General features: G+C 38.8%; 1 protein-coding gene across 1 annotated transcript; it reads right to left on the reverse strand.

Annotated features, from left to right (window-relative positions):
• Positions 1–14,114: 14,114 nt before the first annotated feature.
• LOC107807853 (uncharacterized) lies at positions 14,115–15,082 on the reverse strand. Its single transcript, XM_016632294.2, has 2 exons — positions 14,924–15,082; positions 14,115–14,835 (listed from the first exon to the last, which is right to left on the reverse strand). The coding sequence occupies exons 1-2, from the start codon at positions 14,990–14,992 to the stop codon at positions 14,362–14,364; spliced, it is 543 nt and encodes a 180-aa protein (XP_016487780.1). The 5' UTR covers positions 14,993–15,082; the 3' UTR covers positions 14,115–14,361.
• Between the last annotated feature and the right edge of the window lie 1,955 nt (positions 15,083–17,037).

The raw sequence follows: 17,037 nt of genomic DNA on the forward strand, positions 1-17,037 counted from the left end.
TACTGGGGATTGTGACTTGGTCCATCCCGATTGATGATTTTACTGAATATTTGACTGAAATTCATTTGTTACCATCATGATTTGGGCTGATTGCCATATTTGGGCTGATTGCCAACTATTTGGACCCTTCGGGGATTTTTATCACTGTTTCCTCACGACTTGACTTATTATTTGAACTCAGCCCTGTTGCTATCTACTGCTTTACAAACTCAGCCACTTTTACTCAGTTTTGAAACTAAAATGATATTTCTATATCATGTTTTGGGCTGAGGACTACCGTTTTACTAATGCCCAAGGGGCTTATGATGATTTCTGGACTGAGTGAGGCCGAGGGCCATATGTGAGGATATGCTGAGTGATATGAGGCCGAGGGCCTGAGATACTATTTATGCCATGCGGTGGCTTGAGTGATGTGAGGATATGCTGAGTGATGATGCCACGAGGTGGCTTGATATAGCGCTTGGGCCGTAAGGGGCCCCTCCGGAGTCTGCACACCCACAGTGAGCGCGGGTACCCATGTGATTTGAAACAGTGGTAACAATGACACTGTTTGATGAAAGTTGGTCAGGTAACAATGGCTGACCATTATGCTGAGTGATTGTGAGGTAGCCCGCGGGGCTGATACCGTACTGAGAGTGAGCCCGAGGGGCTGATACTATGCTGAGCGATTGATACTGTGCCCGAGGGGCAGATTTCTACTTGTTAATTACCTGTTAAATTACCTGTTTTACTTGTTTTAAAAAGGAATATCATTTGATTTCTTCACTGATTTACTGCTTTAAGTGATTTTACTGCTTGATATGGAATTGCTTTGTGCCTTTACGTGTTTTCATACTTTCAACCATTATTTGTAATTATTACTCACTGAGTCGGAGTACTCACATTACTCCCTGCACCATGTGTGCAGATTCACGTATAGCAGAGTCCGCACCTGAGCGTTGATTCTTTCCAGGCTAGGTAGTGATTCGGAGTTACGAGGTAGTTGTTGACGTCCGCAACCCCTTGACTCTCTTATCCTCTATCATTTATGTTTTCTTCAAACTGTTGTATCGGATTCCGTACTTTGTAGACCTATAGTAGATTCTGTAGTAGCTCATGACTTGTGACACCCCTGTTTGGGCTGTGTCGGGATGGTTCCTGCTGTTATTATCGTTAAATTCTGCAATTTATGAGTATTATATTATATGTTATTACTGTTATGATGATTAACTATTTAAAAAAGGTATTCCGTTTTGGTCTGGCTGGCCTTGTCTTCACGAGAGGCGTCATCACGACCGAGTTCGAGGATTGGGTCGTGACAAGTTGGTATCAGAGCCTAGGTTACGTAGGTCTCACGAGTCATGAGCAGGTTTAGTAGAGTCTCACGAATCGGTACGGAGACGTCTGTATTTATCCTCGAGAGGCTGCAGAACCTTTAGGAAAAATTTCATATTCTTGAAACTCTTATCGTGCGTCCTTGATTCAGCTTGACAAGTAACTCTTGAAATTCCTTCCACGTGTTCATATGCGCGTATGAGCACTCAGTATCAGATGTTCATCAACGGCTTGTGATTCCCCGATCGAGGGGCGAGATGTGATCTCTATGAGTTGATGTTGGGCCGGTCTGGAGGACTTGAGGTCGGATCTTTGCCTATGGCTTGAGCACCGAGGTGTTGATTGTGTGAGCAAGTGTTTTGAACTTATATGTTCGGTATTGCCCCTATTGGTTTGAATGACGGCTGGATAGCTACGTGATGAGTATGTCAGTACTGCGAGATGTATCTATATGACTCGGAAGTGGCGAGGAAGGTCTGCTGGATGATAGATGAACCATTAAGTGTTTGATTTCCATTGTAATTGGATGTGTAGCCCTGAGTTATGGGTGCGTGAATAATCTTTTCATGTCTCCTATCTGGAGTGAAGTAAATTTCATGTTACGGTATGAGTTTGGACTCAGGAAGATTAAGTGACTGTGTAATATGTATGGCAGTGGAAGGTATACAAAATGTTAATTAGAGGCAAAACAGGTGGGTTATCTCCTGCGGAGTGTTCTAAGGTGGTGTGATCCTTATGTTGTCTATTAGAAGATCTCATTTACAAGTGAAGAATATGCGTTGAAATCTAAATTGTGATTCCTAGAGAGTGAGCTTAATTGTTGTGTGAGTGAATACAAGAATTGCAGAAGAGTTAAAAATTCCAGATGATTTGTGTTTCCACAAGCGTATGAAGGAGTGAGTTCAATCTCACTATGGTATTATAGCAACAATAGAGTATGTGCGTTATGATTTATTTAGTGTGTTTTGTTATATGGATTTGATCCAAGTTGGGGAGTTTGCTATTAATTAAGTTGATTGCACGGTTAAGAGCTATATTGTTCCAGTCTGCCACAGAGATGCCTCGGTATTATTCGATCCCGGTTCCACCTATTCTTGTGTGTCCTCATATTTTGCTCATTATTTGGGTACGCCCCGAGAGTTTTTTTATTTACCTATTCATGTATCTACCCCAGTATGAGATACTGTTGTTGTGGACCGTGTGTACCGTTCATGTATTGTGATTATTAGGGGTCTGGAGACCCGAGTTGATTTATTGCTATTGAGCATGGTGGAATTTGATGTTATTTTGGGCATGGATTGGCTATCTCCGTATCGTGCTATTCTAGATTGTCATGCTAAGACAGTCACTTTGGCTATGCCGGGTGTACCGCGGATCGAGTGGCGTGGTGTGACTGATTATATCCCTAGTAGAGTGATCTCATTCTTGAAGGCCCAGCGTATGGTTGGGAAGGGTTGCCTTTCATATCTAGCATTTGTGAGGGATGTTGGAGCTGAGACTCCTAGTATTGATTATGTCCTAGTTGTGAGGGATTTTCCCGATGTTTTTCCTATAGACCTGTCGGGCATGCCACCGGACAGGGATATTGATTTTGGTATTGACCTGGTGCCGGGCACTCAGCCCATTTCTATTCCGCCATATCGTATGGCACCAGCAGAGTTGAAGGAATTGAAAGAACAGCTTCAGGAACTCCTAGATAAGGGGTTCATTCGGCCTAGTGTGTCCCCTTGGGGTGCACCGGTTTTGTTTGTGAAGAAGAAGGATGGCACGATGAGAATGTGCATTGATTATAGGCAATTGAACAAAGTAACAATTAAGAACAAGTATCTTTTACCTCGCATTGATGATTTATTTGATCAGCTTCAGGGAGCGAGGGTGTTCTCCAAGATTGATCTCCGTTCGGGTTATCACCAGTTGAAGATCAGGGATTCAGATATTCTTAACATTGCTTTCAGGACCAGATATGGTCATTATGAGTTTCTTGTTATGTCCTTCGGGCTAACCAATGCCCCAGCAGCATTTATGCATTTGATGAACAGTGTATTTCGGCCTTATCTGAATTCGTTCGTTATTGTATTCATTGATGATATCCTGGTGTACTCGCGTAGTCAGGAGGAGCACGCGGAGCATTTGAAAGTTGTGTTACAGAGACTGAGGGAGGAGAAGCTTTATGCAAAATTCTCCAAGTGTGAGTTTTGGATCAGTTCAGTGGCTTTCTTGGGGCACGTGGTGTCCAGCGAGGGTATACAGGTTGATCCGAAGAAGATAGAGGTAGTTCAGAGTTGGCCCAGACCGTCCTCAGCCGCAGAGATTCATAGCTTTCTTGGGTTAGCAGGCTATTATCGCCGGTTTGTTTAGGGATTTTCCTCCATTGCATCGCCCTTGACCAAGTTGACTCAGAAGGGTGTTCCATTCGTATGGTCGGACGAGTGTGAGGAGAGCTTTCAGAAGCTCAAGACAGCCTTGACCACAGCTCCAGTGCTGGTTTTACCATCAGCTTCAGGTTCATATACTGTGTATTGTGATGCTTCAAGAGTTGGGATTGGTTGTGTGTTGATGTAGGAGGGTAGAGTTATTGCTTATGTTTCTCGGTAGTTGAAGCCCCATGAGAAGAACTACCCCATTCATGATTTGGAGTTGGCTGTCATAGTTCACGCATTGAAGATTTGGAGGCATTACTTGTATGGCGTATCTTGTGAGGTGTTCACTGATCATCGCAGTCTTCAGCATTTGTTCAAGTAAAAGGATCTTAATTTGAGGCAGCGGAGATGGTTGGAGTTGCTTAAGGATTATGATATCACTATATTGTACCATCCGGGAAAGACCAATGTGGTGGCCGATGCTTTGAGCCGAAAGGCAGTGAGTATGGGGAGTTTGGCATATATTCCAGTTGGTGAGAGACCTCTTGCGGTTGATGTTTAGGCCTTGGCCAATCGGTTCGTGAGATTGGATATTTCGGAGCCTAGTCGGGTGTTGGCTTGTGTGGTTTCTCGGTCTTCTTTATATGATCGCATCAGAGAGCGCCAGTATGATAATCCACATTTGCTTGTCCTTAGGGATAGAGTTCAGCATGATGATTCCAGAGATGTGACCGTCGGTGATGATGGTGTGTTGAGGATGCAGGGCCGGATCTGCGTGCCCAATATGGATGGGCTTAGAGAGCTGATTCTGGAGGAGGCCCATAGCTCGCGGTATTCTATTCATCCGGGTGCCGCGAAGATGTATCAGGATTTGAGGCAGCACTATTAGTGGAGAAGAATAAAGAAAGATATTGTGGGATGTGTAGCTCGGTGTCTCAACTGTCAGCAGGTGAAGTATGAGCATCAGAGACCGGGTGGTTTATTTCAGCAGATGGTTATTCCCGAGTGGAAGTGGGAGAGAATCACGATGGACTTTGTGGTTGGACTTCCTCGGACTTTGAAGAAGTTCGATGCTATTTGGGTGATTGTGGATCGGCTGACCAAGTCTGCGCACTTCATTCCTGTGTGTACTACCTATTCTTCAGAGCGGTTGGCTGGGATTTATATCCGGGAGATTGTTCAGTTGTATGGCGTTCCTTTTTCCATCATCTCAGATAGAGGTACTCAGTTTACTTCGCAGTTCTGGAGAGCCGTGCAGAGAGAGTTGGGTACTCAGGTAGAGTTGAGCACAGTGTTTCATCCTCAGACGGACGGACAGTCCGAGCGTACTATTCAAATATTGGAGGACATGTTGCGTGCTTGTGTTATTGACTTTGGAGGTTCATCGAATAAGTTTATACCACTTGCAGAGTTTGCTTACAACAACAACTACCAGTCGAGTATTCAGATGGCTCCATATGAGGCTTTGTACGGGAGGCGGTGTAGATCTCCGGTTGGTTGGTTCGAGCCCGGCGAGGCTAGACTATTGGGGACAGATTTGGTTCAGGATGCCTTAGAGAAGGTGAAGGTGATTCAGGAGAGGCTTCATACAGCGCAGTCACGTCAGAAGAGTTATGCGGACCGGAAGGTTCGAGATGTGTCCTACATGGTCGGTGAGAAGGTTTTGCCCATGAAGGATGTTATGAGATTTGGGAAGCAAGTCAAGTTGAGTCCTCAGTTCATTGGGCCTTTTGAGGTTCTTCGGAGGATTGGAGAGATGGCTTATGAGCTTGCTTTGCCACCCAGCCTGTCGAGTATGCATCCGGTATTTCATGTTTCTGTGTTCCGAAAGTATAGTGGGGATCCGTCTCATGTTTTGGACTACAGCACGGTTCAGTTGGATGATGATTTGACCTTTGATGTGGAGCTAGTAGCTATTTTGGGTCGCCAGGTTCGGAAGTTGAGATCAAAGGATATAGCTTCAGTGAAGGTGCAGTGGAGAGGTCGGCCCGTGGAGGAGGCTACCTGGGAGACCGAGCGGGAGATACGGAACAGATACCCTCATCTGTTTGAGGCTTCAGGTATGTTTCTTGACTCGTTCGAGGACGAACGTTTATTTAAGTTGGGGAGGATGTGACGACCCGGCCAGTCGTCTCATGAGTTACCGCTCCATTTCAGCTTCTTTATGCTTCGTTATCCGTGTTTTATGGGATCGAGATAATTAGTTCGAGTTCAGAGAGGATTTGGTAAGAAATGAGACACTTAGTCTCTTTTAAGAAGGCTTAAGTTGGAAAATTCAACCGGATGTTGACTTATGTGTTAGAGGGTTCGGATGTGAGTTCTGATGGTTCGGTTAGCTTCGGGAGGTGATTTGTGACTTAGGAGAGTGATCGGAAGTGGTTTTGGAGGTACGGTATAGAATTAGGCTTGAATTGGCGAAGTTAGTATTTTGGCGAATTCCGGTTGATAGGTGAGATTTTGATCCGAGGGTCGGAATGGAATTCCGAGAGTTTCTGTAGCTTCGTTATGTCATTTTGGACTTGTCTGCAAAATTTGAGGTCATTAGGGCGTGGTTTGGTTGGGTTTTTGATCAAAAATGGAATTTGGAAGTTCTTGAGAATTTGGTTAGCGGTGTCGGAATCCGAGGGGTACTCTATAAATACGAGGTTTTGGGTTTTATTTGATATTTTGACCTAGAGAGTTCGAATTTTGGCGATTTTTCGAAGGTTTTTCAAGAAATTGGTCGGGGTAAGTGATTCTAACTCAGATTTAGTTAGAGTACATGAATCTATCACTGAATTCATCATTTAATTCGTGATTTGAGATGGAATTTGGGAAGAAAATTGTGGAACCTTTCAAAAATGTAAAATGATAATTTGAAGGACCAAATGGTATCGGAATTTGATAATTTTGATATGGTTAGACTCGTGAGGGTATGAGGATTCTGAAAATATAAATTTTACCCGATTCCGAGATGTAGGCCCGGGGCTCGAATTTTGCTAATTTCGAGATTTTTGATATTTTTTGAATGTTTTCGCTTGGGCTTTGTCCCCTTAGCATGTTGTGACGTATTCGTTCTGATTTTGGATAGATTCGACGTGTGTGGAGCCCAATTCAAGGGGCAAAGGCGTCGTGAGCTAGAAAATTAACCAGTTCGAGGTGAGTAATGGTTGTAAATGATGTTCTGAGGGTTTGAAATCCCGGATTGCACATCGTAGTGCTATATTGAGGCAAGATACGCGTTGGATGATGAGCGTGGGTTCTTCACTACTGGGGATTGTGACTTGGTCCATCTCGAATGATGATTTTATCGAATATTTGACTGAAATTCATTTGTTACCATCATGATTTGGGTTGATTGCCTATTTGGGCTTCGTGCCAACTATTTGGACCCTTCGGGGATTTTTATCACTGTTTCCTCACTACTTGACTTATTATTTGAACTCAGCCCTGTTGCTATCTACTGCTTTACAAACTCAACCACTTTTACTCAGTTTTGAAACTAAAATGATATTTCTACATCATGTTTTGGGCTGAGGACTACCGTTTTACTAATGCCCAAGGGGCTTATGATGATTTCTGGACTGAGTGAGGCCGAGGGCCATATGTGAGGATATGCGGAGTGATATGAGGTCGAGGGCCTGAGATACTATTTATGTCATGCGGTGGCTTGAGTGGTGTGAGGATATGCTGAGTGATGATGCCACGAAGTAATGCTGTATTTTGTCCCGGGCCCGGGCCTTAGTGGGCCTAACGGGCCGGGCCTCGCGGTCCCGGGCTTCGTGGTCCCGGGCTCTGGCGGTCCCGGGCCTGGCGGTCCCGGTCTTCGTGGGCCTAATGGGTGGAACCGGCCCGTGACGGGCCTAAGCCCACATGGTCCTGTGCTTAACGGGCCGGGCTCGTGGGCTTCGCGGGCCTAGCGGGTTTTTTTTTTTTTTTTAAGACAATTTCTTGTAGTATCATGGCTATATTAATATGTAGTATATATGTATATCTAATTATTAAAGTGCTTGACGAAAAAGAAAATAACAAAACAATAGTAAAACACTAAATTGTCATGCATAAATATCACTTCTTGATATTATATTGTATCTTATGTATATATATTCTCTTATATATTTTCTTTTAGTATATATATTGTATCTTATGTATATATTGTAGCTTATAAATATATTTTCTTGTAGTATATATATTGTATATTATGTATATATTGTAGCATAATATATTTTCTTGTAGTATATTATATTGTATCTTATGTATATATATTCTCTTATATATTTTCTTGTAGTATATATATTGTATCTTATGTATATATATTCGCATAATATATTTTCTTGTAGTATATATATTGTATCTTATGTATATATTGTAGCATAATATATTTTCTTGTAGTATATTATATTGTATCTTATGTATATATATTCTCTTATATATTTTCTTGTAGTATATATATTGTATATTATGTATATATTGTAGCTTATAAATATATTTTCTTGTAGTATATATATTGTATATTATGTATATATTGTAGCATAATATATTTGCTTGTAGTATATTATATTGTATCTTATGTATATATATTCTCTTATATATTTGCTTGTAGTATATTATATTGTATCTTATGTATATATATTCTCTTATATATTTTCTTGTAGTATATATATTGTATCTTATGTATATATTGTAGCTTATAAATATATTTTCTTGTAGTATATATATTGTATATTATGTATATATTGTAGCATAATATATTTTCTTGTAGTATATTATATTGTATCTTATGTATATATATTCTCTTATATATTTTCTTGTAGTATATATATTGTATATTATGTATATATTGTAGCATAATATATTTTCTTGTAGTATATTATATTGTATCTTATGTATATATATTCTCTTATATATTTTCTTGTAGTATATATATTGTATCTTATGTATATATTGTATCTTATAAATATATTTTCTTGTAGTATATATATTGTATATTATGTATATATTGTAGCATATAAATAATTCTAAGTATAGACAAAGAAATATTGCGAAAAGAAGCTCATGGGTAGAAGCAATAAATTTTATTACCAAAAAATGACATATCTTTCTTAGTCATCCTTCCCCCAATGGAATGAGCACAACAAGGTACTAATACCACCATTAGAAGGAAAAAAACTAAGGAAGATGTGCCAAAATACAAGTTACATATTATTCTATGTATTATCTCTAACAAATCTCATAAATCCTTCAAGGTTCGGAGGAGGTTGCGTTGGTGGTGGTGGAAAAGAAGCTTGTTCATCACCACTTCCGGGCGAAGCCGAATCCTCCGTAAGTTCCGCTATCATTTCTTCATAAGCTTCATCTATCGCCGGTTGTGCTTCTGCAATTCCAAAGTTTCTTCTTTCCGAGCGGATCCAATCTCTAAACAATACTGATTTTTCCAAGCTATCCCTCATAGACGCTCTATGATCACCTATTTGCAGTCTTGCTTGACTGAAAGCGCTCTCTGATGCAACAGTTGAAGCTTGAATTGATAAAATATCCCGAGCCATCCTTGCAAGAACAGGAAAATGTTTTTCCCTTGCCTTCCACCATTCCAAAAGATCAAAAGAGCCGTCTGGATTCTCCTTTTCAAGTCCCTGAGACAAATAAACTTGAAGCTCATTTAGATGTGAAGTTTCATCATAATTTTCACCTTGAGACCCCTGAACTCCGTCCAAGATTTAAGAGCTTTTAAGCCCGCAACTCTTTTAGAGGATTGTGAGCTAGACGAAGTAGGGGTTGGAATAGTTGGCCTAGCATGCTCTAAGGCAAGTTGATAAGCATTATAAACTGTTTGAGCGTTAATCTTAATTGAAGCTTTTGCATCTGCAAGTGTCGCAATTTCCTCATTTGAAAGATCTAAAGCCTTATAAATATTTGAATACCAAAAATGAGGACCTCCCAATTTCATTGTAGGATTTAGCATTGCAGCAAGACCATAAATAGGAGGGATAGGAAAAAAATATTTTTTAAACTTTTGTTTCATTTCATTTATAGCAAGTTCATAAATATCCCCACCCTCACTAAATTCAACAAACAAATCAGATAGTGCTGCAATATAAACTAAACAGTTTGAAATAGTAGGATAATATTGCCCAGAAAATGCATTTGTTGCAATTTGAAAATGTTCTAAAAAATCTAAAAGAATTTTAACATTAGTCCAATCTTGAGTGGTAAGCATTTCATCATCATCTTCACCACCTACCCGAGAATTAAACGTTGCATTAATTGGGTTTCTATATTCATATGCTACTACTAAACTTTCGTACATACAATTCCATCTAGTCGGGCAAGGTTTAGGAACCTTTCTTTCTCTAAGGCCATATTCATCACATTTTTTAAAATACTCTCTAAGTCTACTTCTACGGTTTGAATAAAAAAGCCAATTAAGAGCCATTCTAACCTTTTCAATTTCTATGTTTAATATTCGCATACCATCACCGACAATTAAATGATAAATATGACAAATACATCTAACATGGAAAATATTAGTAAATGCAGGATTTAGTGTTGTTGTAAGCATGCCTATAGCACTGGTGTTACTAGAAGCATTATCCATTGAAATTGCCATTATTTTATCGCTAAAGCAAAAATATCTACAAATATCTGCAACAGTGTTAGCTATAAATTTACCTGTGTGACGCGAATTAATTATTCTATATGCAATTATGCGTTTTTGCATTATCCATTCTTCATCTATCCAATGACTTGTAACAGTTAGGTAATCACAATCATTACCACTTCTACCAATATCAGTAGTAATAGAAATCCGATTAGGTATATGAGTAAATAAATAACGCAAATATTGTTCATATTCATGTTTGAATTTATAAATATCACTCTTAACTGTTGCGCGAGGCCAACCTTTATAAGTAGGATTAAACACTCTTCTAATATAATGAACCCAATTAGGATTAGAAGCAAAAGTATAAGGTAAGCACATAACAGTAATCATCTTTGCTAATTCTTCACGATCTCTATTTGGATCGTAATATAAAATACCTCCAGTGACAGTGTTAATTCCTGGTTGAACTAGATTTGAACCTGTACTAGGGTTAATCGCAGAATCTACACTTGTCCCCTCTAGATGCGCTTTCATTTGAAAAAATCTAGCCTTATCTCTAGGGTGTGTTTTTATGTGCCTAGTCAAACTACCTGTGCCGCTACGGTCTCCTACATATTTATGCGACATTAATTTCCCACAAGTTTTACACTTAGCCTTATTTTTTCTCTTACTTGAGTAAAAAAATTCCAAACTAATGATGTTTCTAAGCGTTTAGCAGGTTCTCTATTAAAAGTAGGAGTTTCTACAGGTGGGTCGACCGGTGCATCACTTGGGTTATTAAGAGGACTAGTAGGTGTATCATCTAAATCCGGTGCTTGAGTTTCATCATCATCCTCATTTTCCTCATTATTTTCTAAGATGGTTTCATTAGGATAAAGAGCATTCATAATTTCATCATCTAATCTATCACCTGGTGCAACATTATGATAAAATTCACTATCGGTAAATTGAAAACAAGGGTGATCACTATCAAGAATTACGGAAGGAGGAGGACGTCTAGGTTGGCGACTACTTTCAACTTGCTTATCTTTTCTAGGTCGGGGAGCCGGGGGAAGGGTAGTTGGTTGGCCACTACTTTCACCGGTTTTATCTTTTCCTTTACCAAACATTTTTTTCAAAGTAAATGCCATATTAATTATAATTATGCAAACTAAACCACACAAAAATATATTATAAAAACGTAAGAGTTGAAACGAGTTTACCGGATTGCCGAACAACTTCTTGAAAATTGAAAATCGTTGAACACTTGAAAACTTCAATTCAACAACTTCACAATTTTTCACGAAATTTCAACAATAAATTAAGTAATTGTAGTAGAGAGATTGAGAGAGATTGAGAGATATTGATGAATTGGTGAATAAAAATGAAAGAATGAGGGGGTATTTATAGTTGAGAAATGGGGAAAAGTGTAATTATATAAAGTTTGGGGTTAAAATAAAGTTTGGGGGCCAAATGGCCATTTTTTTAACTTAAAAAACGGTCATATTTTCAGCCCAAACGGCTAGATTTTAAATATGGCCGTTTGATTTTTTTTTTTTTTTTTTTTTTGAAAAATAGCCGTTGGGCCCGCCAGGCCCGCCAGGCCCGCCAGGACCGGCCCAGGCCCGCCTGCCGGTCCCGGGCCAAACGGTCCCGGGCTCGTGGGCTCAACCATGGAGACCAGCCCGTGACGGGCTCAGAGGCCCACCAAGACCGGCCCACCCAGGACCGGCCCACCAGGCCCACCAGGCCCGTTAGGACCGCGGGCCCGGTCCGGTCCGGTTCAGGCCCGGCCCACCGAGCAGCATTACCACGAAGTGGCTTGATATAGCGCTTGGGCCGTAAGGGGCCCCTCCGGAGCCTGCACACCCACAGTGAGCGCGGGTACCCATGTGATTTGAAACAGTGGTAACAATGACACTGTTTGATGAAAGTTGGTCAGGTAACAATGGCTGACCATTATGCTGAGTGATTGTGAGGTAGCCCGCGGGGCTGATACCGTACTGAGAGTGAGCCCGAGGGGCTGATACTATGCTGAGCGATTGATACTGTGCCCGAGGGGCAGATTTCTACTTGTTAATTACCTGTTAAATTACCTGTTTTACTTGTTTTAAAAAGGAATATCATTTGATTTCTTCACTGATTTACTGCTTTAAGTGATTTTACTGCTTGATATGGAATTGCTTTGTGCCTTTACGTGTTTTCATACTTTCAACCATTATTTGTAATTATTACTCACTGAGTCGGAGTACTCACATTACTCCCTGCACCATGTGTGCAGATTCAGGTATAGCAGAGTCCGCACCTGAGCGTTGATTCTTTCCAGGCTAGGCAGTGATTCGGAGTTACGAGGTAGATGTTGACGTCCGCAACCCCTTGACTCTCTTATCCTCTATCATTTATGTTTTCTTCAAACTGTTGTATCGGATTCCGTACTTTGTAGACCTATAGTAGATTCTGTAGTAGCTCATGACTTGTGACACCCCTGTTTGGGCTGTGTCGGGATGGTTCCTGCTGTTATTATCGTTAAATTCTGCAATTTATGAGTATTATATTATATGTTATTACTGTTATGATGATTAACTATTTAAAAAAGGTATTCCGTTTTGGTCTGGCTGGCCTTGTCTTCACGAAAGGCGCCATCACAACCGGGTTCGGGGATTCGGTCATGACAGAAAAAACTCGATGTAGTGAGTGTTTTGTGTGAAAATTTGAAGACGAAGGAGTTAAACCACAATAATACAATGTTCTACTACGATGTGAGACCTACGTTCTTAACTTTTTGTGCGAGGGGGGCCCACAATTTATTTATTTTTAAGATCAAGCAGTGGAGGGGACCAAAAGCAGGGGGTTTTTAAAAAAATGGGGGAAAGGGTTCTGGTCGGGGAAGAAGACGAAGGGCAGTATTTAAATGGGGGCATAGCGTATGAAAAAAAACGCTTTATATAGCGTACAATAACAAGACACTATATATGGAAGCCAAATCGTCAGGCGATATTGCGTGCAATTACAACATGCTATATCTTAACGCTATACTTTTGTCGTTAAGGTATAGCGTTTTGTAATTGCACGTTATATATAGATATGTATTTTTTTTTAACACTTATTAACGTAATTTGAGTCAAAAAAATAATATTTAGGTTCCGGACTCGCAAAAGTTATCGTTAAGGTATAGCGTTTTGTAATTGCACGCTACATATAGATATGTATTTTTTTTTAACACCTATTAACGTAATTTGAGTAAAAAAAAAAACAACAATATTTAGGATCATAGTTTAAATTGGTTCCTCCCTTGCCACATAACCAACAATTGATTTTACTTCTGACTTAAAAGATAAAAATAGTTGTACATTTAATGAATTTCTTAATACCAATATAAGGTCAAGTAATAATTAAAATTTTAGAAATTACTATTTTTAGCTCAGGTGATTGGACAACGTTAATTCTTCAAAGATTGCTACTTGACACCCAACTGATTTACAAAGAGCCTTTACAGATTTTCCAAATCTCTTTTTTAACCATATACCATAGGAGCAATTTTTCAATTTTGTAAAGAATCTATATACGTAGTTTAGGATTTTCTTTTTGCTAAAAAAAAAAAACTGAAAGTTTCTGGCTGATTAAAAAAAATGAAAAACAACACCGCAAATGGCAAGATATGCTTTCATTTTCCTCAACTGAATTTTGCACGTATTTGAAATGTTAATATTGAGTTTTTTAGATTGTCAGTAATCATTTCAACAAAATTCATGCGATTATTGCGATATTCATTTATTTCCCAAAACCCCAAATGTGAAATTATACAAGATTTTTTATCAGTAATCATTGAAACAAGATATGCTTTCATTAAGTGATGTGTGACAACAGTTGAAGCAATAACATTGACACAGATAGAGAGTTTTCTATTGCTAAAAAAACATATATGTTACTATTCAAACTTATATATGACAATGAGCACAAGTCATACTCCTAAAACAAACCCTAACACTAAATAGCAATCCTAACAAGCAACACCAAAAGTGCCAAAAAAAAAACAAATTGAAATTGATAACACTAGATTAAAAAAAAAATGTACAGCGATTCAACACCCCTTTAACCTACAATTACTAAAATACCCCTAACACCTCTTCATTTCTTGGCTTTCTTCGCCGGTGACTTAATACTCTTCGGCTTCTTCACAACCTTCTTCGCCGGGGTTTTCTTCACTTTAGCAACCGCCGGCTTCTTCACCGGAGTTTTCTTAACTTTCGCAGCAACTGGCTTCTTCGCTTTCTTCGCCGGCGTTGCTGCTTTAGCCTTCTTCACCACAACCTTCTTCTTCGGAGCCACAGCTTTAGTCTTCGCAGCACCGGCAGCGGCCTTCTTCGGCTTCGCCGGAGCAGCGGACTTCGCGGCGGCGGGTTTAGCGGCGGCTGGAGCAAGCTTGAAAGAGCCCTTGATTTTAGAGAGCTTTCCAGAAGCAACAAGCTTCTTCAACTGAACTAAAAGTAATTTCCTGAAATTTGAAGGCAAATCCTTTTGCTTTTCCTCGATGAATTTCGCTATGGCAAATTGACTTGAACCAGTTCTCTCCTTTAACGCCACAATTGCTTCTGATATCATCTGCAAATTAAAAAATAGAATTAATTATCTGTTTAATTATAATTCTCCCATATATAAAAATAAAACAAAAAATCGGTTATAAAATTACCTCAGCATAAGGAGGGTGAGATCTGGGTTTCTTAGGAGCAGAAGTTTTCTTTGCAGCTGTAGACGCCATTGTAGAACAAAACAAAAAGCTTAATTGAAGATCACTGAATGCTATGTGCTAATTGCTATGAGAGAATGATGAATTTTGCTGTAAACTTCGAATGCAATATAAAGGAAAATGGAGAGATCTTATTGGTTTAAAAGAGAGTGACGCGGATCGATATAAAAATGAGGAAATCTTTACTATGAGCGGTTGGATTATTAAATTAATCAACGGCTGAGATGAGTTCTGAGGTCTGTCGCGCGGATCGAAAGATTATGTTTTTTGTTTTTTTACTTTCTATCCCACGAAAGAGAAGTAGGGCTTTTGGTGTGTTTTTGGAAAGGAATTGGAGGTTAAATAATTTGAATTATTGTTTTTGGATTTTGATGAGGTTTGAATCTTTATTAAAAAAAAGGACTTAATTTACGTTTCTGTTAATTAAATATACTAGTCTTAGGCCCCATTTGCCATTGAAAAAAATCAAAAAAGAAATTCAAAAATATGCTTGTCCATAAAAAAAAATTTCACTCACAAAACTGTAATATTTTTATCAAGTGAAATGCATGTCCAAACATAATTTCAAATTTCAAATATTATTTTTCAGCTTAACCCAAATACTATTTTTTTTTAAATGTATATATATATATAAATTATGTCCAAACGTCTACTTAGTGATAGGGTTGTTCATTCGGATCGGATATCCGAAATCCGATCCGATCCATTCAACTTCGGATTTAGGATTTCGGATTGTGTTTATTAAAATTTCGGGTTTCGGATCGGATTCAGATTGGTATATTTTAATCTGATCCGAAATCCGAAATTATTACGCACTGTATAAATACTACACTTTGATTTCGGATAGTCAATACTTTCTTTACATCTTCCTCCAAGTTATTACCTTTACAATTGTTGTATTTAGCTATATTGGCATCATAATACTCTCATAATTGCTAAACATGATTTTTTTTATGTATTGCCTCTTTTACAAAGAAAATATATATATCGGTTTGCAACTTTGAGGCATAATAATACGATCCGAAATCCGATCCAATCCAAACATTAAAATTCGATCCAATCCGATATAATTCGGATCAGATTCGGATTGCATTTTCTAGAATCCGAAATTCAAATTCGAAATGCGCTAAATTCGATCTGATCTGATCCGTGCATAGCCCTACTTAGTGTACCCGCTTTGCTCGTTTTCCCCATATTAATAAGAATAACTTTTATAAATAACATAAATATGATTCAAAAGATGTGTTTGCACTATAATAGTAAAATTAAAAATATTACAACTTCCAAAATAATAAATATTAATCATGTTTAAGAGTTTGATCTACTCTGGTGGTTCTTTCTTTAATTAATTATAGTACTTGTTTCATTATACGAAGTGTCAATAAGATGCGTTTGATTGAAAGGTCAATAACAAAGATCAAAATAATAAAAAGTAGCAAAATTATTTGTTATTTTTCTGTTGTGATAATGTGTTTCTGATTATTTTTAGATTTTTTTCATGCATGATGATTATTTTTGTCTATAACAATTGGTTAAATAAATCATTTGACATTATAAAAAGAAAATACTTATATTTGTTTAAATGAAAGAAAATATTTTTTCTACATCATGAACAGAAAGTACTCTAATTAATATTTTCATATATTTATGGTTGGGGTCAAGGATCAGGGGTAGGGTTTGGGTGGTGCATGGATGAGAGTAGGAGGGGGAGGGGAGTGGGGATGGGGGTGGGTACGGCCTGGGGGTAAGGGTGGTGGTGGGGTGGTCGCGGTTGGTGGAGATGGGAAATGCTAAATGAATCAATTCAAATGTATGAAAATAGGTATTATAAAGTTTTTCCCAAAAAGTCAAAAATTGACCCCGAGCCCGCTTGGTCCAAATTCGAAATTCGGACCAAACCCGATTACCCATTCACCCCCGAGCCCGGATATATAATTGATTTTGGAATTTGACCTCAATTTGAGGCCTAAATCCCCAAATTTCAATATTCTTAGGTTTTACCCAAAATTCTCAATTCCACCATGAAAACCCTATATTCTAGGATGAAATATTGCAAA

The sequence above is a fragment of the Nicotiana tabacum genome, chromosome 7 (genome assembly GCF_000715075.1).
Source record: "Nicotiana tabacum cultivar K326 chromosome 7, ASM71507v2, whole genome shotgun sequence".
NCBI lineage: Eukaryota > Viridiplantae > Streptophyta > Magnoliopsida > Solanales > Solanaceae > Nicotiana > Nicotiana tabacum.

What these genes read in the sequence shown, in the direction of transcription:
- LOC107807853 (XM_016632294.2), bottom strand. Translation starts at nt 14,992, where the DNA reads ATGGCGTCTACAGCTGCAAAGAAAACTTCTGCTCCTAAGAAACCCAGA. An exon ending in CTCACCCTCCTTATGCTGAG is followed by an intron (nt 14,836 to 14,923) that starts GTAATTTTATAA and finishes TTTAATTTGCAG; the next exon opens with ATGATATCAGAAGCAATTGT.